The sequence below is a fragment of the Priapulus caudatus genome, unplaced genomic scaffold (assembly GCF_000485595.1).
Source record: "Priapulus caudatus unplaced genomic scaffold, Priapulus_caudatus-5.0.1 Scaffold27, whole genome shotgun sequence".
NCBI lineage: Eukaryota > Metazoa > Priapulida > Priapulimorpha > Priapulimorphida > Priapulidae > Priapulus > Priapulus caudatus.
The window spans coordinates 325,755-331,591 of record NW_014577088.1 but is presented as its reverse complement, the minus strand read 5'-3'; the positions used below and the strand labels follow the sequence as shown (position 1 = coordinate 331,591).

At 45.4% G+C, this 5,837-nt stretch overlaps 1 protein-coding gene across 1 annotated transcript in view; it reads left to right on the top strand.

Moving 5' to 3' along the window:
• LOC106814772 (putative sodium-coupled neutral amino acid transporter 11) overlaps nt 1-5,837 on the top strand; it is a 52,327-nt gene that overhangs the window by 43,587 nt on the left and 2,903 nt on the right. The window contains exons 6-9 of the mRNA XM_014819126.1: nt 1,878-1,984; nt 2,557-2,636; nt 4,802-4,872; nt 5,586-5,747. Coding sequence (XP_014674612.1) covers nt 1,878-1,984; nt 2,557-2,636; nt 4,802-4,872; nt 5,586-5,747 — 420 coding nt within the window. The remainder of the gene's footprint in view (nt 1-1,877; nt 1,985-2,556; nt 2,637-4,801; nt 4,873-5,585; nt 5,748-5,837) is intronic.

Sequence of the window (5,837 nt, the reverse complement as noted above, 5' to 3'; positions counted from 1 at the left end):
CACACACACACACACACACACACACACACACACACACACACACACACACACACACACACACACACACTCAACACGCAAGTAGTAGAACCTACATACACACTCAAGCACGCACGCACGTACGTTCATCTACACGCTCAAGCACGCACGTACACACGTACATACATATATATGTACCGCGCACCTGTTATAATTAATCTTGGAATTGTATGTTAAACAGATGTAGCTTCTGTTTTATAATACCATCCCTTGATATTTAGATGGAGTTTGTTCAGAAGTGATTAAAAATAGACATTTGTTTACATTCACTCCTGATACGTAGTAACTATCACCGCAATAGGTTTTACATCGCAGGTAAGGGACTACGTTTCAGAACCTCATATACCTTTCGTATCCGAATAGCTTCGTATCAAAGACACGGGAATATCTAAAACTCCGTTGAGAATTAAAATCGATCGCATGTGTTTCGCACGCGAACATTCGCAGCGCCGGCAGCAAACGACCTTGGCGGTGAGATGAAGGTTACAAGTAGGGGCCTACATGCGCGCAGACGCGCTTAATTGGCCAAACTTGTCAGAAACTGATGGCGCCGTTAATTTTCGCGACATTTTCAGAGAAACTGGGAGCTATGAGACGGCGTCTCCGCTATCAATCGAAGACGTCTATAGCGAAAAAGCCGGCTGATATTGCGCGCTCGCGCGTTGCGTAAAAAACGAGTATATTCCACAATCGAGCTAATCGCGGCCTATAGCTCATGGATGACAGAATGCACTTCACACGACACGTTGCGAACACCGAATAGCTCTATATCTAGCTATAGCTTCTAAATCTGAGCGCATGACGCGGGCACTAACCGCAGAAGTGAATGATTGGGGGTTCTATAGTGCTCATCGGATGCGCGTATGTCACGGCATGGTTGAAGCATAGACGAGGTCGGACTTTTCGATGATTTGATTATATAGGGTAATAAACAGTAGGCCTACGCCGACCGTTAGCAGACCGTATCAGCCGATACGTGACTGCTTGTTGTTTCACAGTGAAGGGCTTTCAGTGTTCATGCGATCATGGTCATTCATTACTTAGCAAAGCAAACACAAGCGAGTGCTTCCGGCCTTTTCACATATGTTATTTCGTTGTCTTTCGATGTATCAGGATCAATACATCTAAACGTGAGTGAAGTGTAAGCTAGGTTTACTATCTATAATGATTTAGCTACGCATTCTCGTGTAAAGTAGGGTATGCTCACATTTCTCAATGACCCTCTCTCTTTCTCCCTCTCTCCCTCCCTCCCTCCCCCTCTCTCTCTCTCTCACTCGCTCACTCTCTCACTTTATATCGATCTTCTTATCTCTGTCTCTATCCCTAAACCACCCTTTTACATATGCGCGCACACACATGCACACATCAGAAACAGATTCAGGAGTATGCAAAATCATGACCACCATTTTAACAGCTAGAAATAGGAACTACTAATACATTTCATTAGTGCTTTGATCTACACTTGCGTTGCACTCTTCAGTACTCGAACCTCCATTTTCTATATAACATTCATAGGAGATGATGATTTGACAAACGTATAAACGAGCAAAAGCTAGGAGGTACAGAAGAAAAATACAGAAATAATATTCAGTACAAAACCAGTTCGCAAGACAAGCTCAAAACTCTATCTTTATGCTTTTATCGCTGAATGTATAACGGAGACACGCGTCATGCTTCATCACAAGCTATAAATAATAGGAAGTTTTCACATTGCCTTTAACCTAACGCCGGCATTATTTGGTAATCCCCCAATGCAGTTACGCTCATTATTTAGTTATGTATAAAGTATATACCAGATCCTTTCCTTTTTTTATTTTGTATAAATTTTTCGTCTTTTATAGTTGGCGAAGATTCTATCCTCGGTAATAGGCACTTCATTATCTGCGTGGCCACACTTCTGACGACGTTGCCACTGTCTCTATATCGTAACATCGCCAGACTGGGAAAGGTAGGTCTACGTCTCCATAATATCAAATATGTGCGCGTGCTTGAAATCTGCTTAACCATGCATGCATCGGACCATTTTGCGATCCCAGTTTTCATAACTTTGGAGAGTAATTCAAAGCAAGATTTCTAATTGCTTTGCATGGTGTTTTCCCTGCTGCTAGCTGGGACAACGATGTTCCGTAATGCAAATTGTACTCGCCTGAAAGAAAGCTTTGGGCGCAGAGCCGCAGACATTCAATATTCCTTACGGCCTACGGTCTGTACTGTACCGAGACCATAAATGTTTCATCGCGTTATATATTTTCTTGAAAATCATTTCACCTTCATTTCCTCATGTATTGCATATCGAGCGAAAGCAGACAGGACCGCCCACGCGACGACCACGCGTTCTCTACGATTGCTTCGCGGCGCCCACGCGTTAGAGAGACTATGACTGAAAGAGTTACGCAATAGAGGTGTTAATTATAACCAACGTTTTGCTTCAACTAACAGGAACATTTCGACTTGTCAACTAGGATTTAGTTTATCAGACTATTATGCCTATAGTCGGTATGTTTTTTGTTTTATCGCCAGATATCATTGGTTGCGCTGGTATTTGTCGCCTTCATCGTAGTAGTAGTTCTAGTCAAGACGGCTACTATTGGACCCCACATGTAAGTGATTTCTTTCTCTCTGTGTTTATTTCCTTCTGTCCCTTAGTCTCTGCCTGTCGCCTTCTCTCCCTCACTCGCCATAGCGCCCTCTATCGCGCGCGCTCTAATTGGTTTCTAACAGTACCATTTATAAACTTGTCAAGATACCAGCCTAACTCATTTGGCAGAGGTGACAACCATGTGTAACGTACTCGCTGTGCCCTCCTTCTTGCACGACGCTTCAAGGTCATGAATCATGCATGGACTTCGCGTTTTGTATATTTTACCTGCTCCGGCGTACCTACCCAGTCGAACTAGTTGGGGGACGCAGACTGGACGGGAAGGGCGTTCCCACTGCAGCGCTGATCCAAACCCCCGGTACAAATTACCATCCATGCTGGCTTTCAGCAGTTGCCTAGGAAACAAACGGTAGGAAGCCAGCTCGCCTATACTCCTTATGCGAAGCTGACCTGACCACACCGAGCTGCGAAATATTACACGAGCTCTCAGTGTTAAATAGCTTATTTTCAGCACTTAGGAATCGAAAATACGGTGACTTCCAACGGCGAATCTCCGCTCGGAAGTAGCCCTACTCTCACATGACTAAGTTCGCCCTATCTGTCGGTATTGCTGTAGCTCAGTCCTCTCCATTTTACGTTTTGCTACCTTACGGGGGTGGGGGGTAGGTATCTTATCTTAGCTTAATTTTACTCGACTATTGCTCTGCGCCAACAGATCCCGACTGAGCGCTCACTCACCACAACAGCCCCACCTGCATCTAATCGTTCCGCACACTTGCTCCAAATCTCGTCTTCCGCGCGCGCTCTCTCTTTCTCTCTGTCTCTCTCCGTCTCTCTTTCTGCCTCTCAGATCTCTCTCTATCTATCTATCTATTTATCTATATATCCCATTTATCTATCTATCTATCTATCTATTTATCTATCTATCTATCTATCTATCTATCTATCTATCTATCTATCTATCTCTATCGCTATGGCGCTTTGTCACCTGCTTCCGATTGGAGTGCCAAAAACCTACGGCTTTTCTCTTTCTTTCTCTCGTTCTGCTTACTTTCGCCCTCGACCACTGCTATAAAGCTCTTCTACAGAAACCTGTTCTTTTATCATACACCCAAGAAAACACGTCTTTCTCCTCGCCGTGCCCGATCAAGAAGACTCATGATAGAACAAAGCTTCACGAGATGCACGCACGCCATACTCGCACTAGAACCCAGAAAATTGGTCACAGATAGTGAGCCTTAGGTTGCTACCACAACGAGAAAAAGAGGGAGCAGAGGAGGTAGATGAGGAAGGGAGGATGAGAGAGAGAGCGAGAGAGAGAGAGAGAGAGAGAGAAATGTGGGGAAATGAGGTGGGTGATACAAGTGAAAAGAATGGAGAGAAGGGAAGGCGGAGCGAGAGAAGCAGGAGAGTTGGGGGGGGGGAAGTTAAGTAGGAAGGTTGAGTTGGAGGATGAGATGGGAAGAGGGGCAGAGGGTGGGGAAGGGAGATAAAGTATAGAATGGAAAGGAAGCATAGAATGTGGAATAGGGGGCGGTAGAGACCAGAGGAAGGGGGCGGTAGAGGGGGAGGTGAAGATGGTGAAAAGCTTGAGGAGGAAGGAGCTGGCAAAAGCCTGTACAAGGGGAGAAGGTTGGAAGAGAAAGAATGTGGTAGAGGAGGAGGGGAAGGAGGGAAGAAGTGGAGAGGTGGGCGAATAAGAAGAGACAACAGTAGAGATAGGTGCGTGATGAGGAGGAAGAAAGAGAGAGAAGGAGGAAGCAGTATTACTCTATAAGGTTTACTATTTGTGACCAAATTTCCGGTTACCAATTTTACGTGCGACATATTTCCCTGTGACCAATTTTCCGTGCGACAAATTTTTCTGCGACCAATTTTCCTACTCACATCGCACTTTACGAGCGTCACGTAGGTCATAGGGTTCGTGACCTTTCACCCCGTGCCTGCGGATCGATGCTGCGCTACGCAGGGGTCGTGAAGACCTCCCGAATCACAACCCATCCTTCCTTTCCGCACACACCTTCGCCTGCACGTTTAGTTGGCTTCCGAGATTTACAATTAAGGGCAAACGAATATATATGTACGCGCATTTAACGTGACAATTTCATGAGCAAAATTGCACTCAGTTCTCTCCGAGGAGCTATAATGATATCCCGTTGTTTTCAGTCCGGTGACGGAAGGTGCTTGGAACTTTGCGAATAAAAACGTAACACAGGCCATCGGTATCATGTCGTTCGGTGAGTAGAGAGAACACTCCGACTGATGTATTTTCACGTGATGCTGTTTTACGACCAATCTGCAACGCGCGTTTTGCACACCGAGTCTCCATTAAGGGGCAGGTACGATTTTTCCGGAACCCGTCGTGCTGGGAACATATGCCAACGCTATAGTGTTGTCGTATTGCGTGAGGTTACATTGGACAGGTGGCGAACGGTTTTATGATGGTTCGACGGAGTCCGTTATTAATGAAAATTGTTCATAAAATTCACGCCCAGCGAATAGCTTGAATCGTGCAGTGATGAACTGCAAATCTACAATCTGGTCAATGGTACCTCGCCAGTCTTAGAAACCATGTCAATTATATTCGTCTACTCACGTGGACTCAGTGTTTAGCTAAATTACTACGGTCATCTGGATCCCACGTGCATTTGACGCGTACAATTTTAACTACAACCCGGCACGAGGATGATTCGCTATACACGGCTGTACTGTTTAAGAGTGACAGAGCTCTCGGCAAACGTATTGCTTTACCCGTATGTGCATTTGCACTCAGGCATTTAGCTAATATACACGGTCATCTAGACGCCACGCGTGTAGTGCATAATCCGGACAGATTCGTTTATGTGTGGGCGTGTCGTCAGTCATTCACCGTTTCGCACGCCCGCGCACGCAAAGACTGAGACGGGAAATCAATATGTACACGCTCCCTCTCGCGTCGCGTCCGTTGCAGCTTTCATGTGTCATCACAACTCGTTTCTGATCTACGACTCCCTGGAGCAGCCGACGCTGCGTCGCTGGAACCAGACGACTCACATCTCCGTGTTAGTCAGCTTCCTCACAACCGTCGTGTTCGCGCTCGCCGGTTACATCACATTCACGGGACACACGCAAGGTAACCGGCGCACGGCGACGAGATAAATAATACCATATAATATTTATATATATATATATATATATATATATATATATATATATATATATA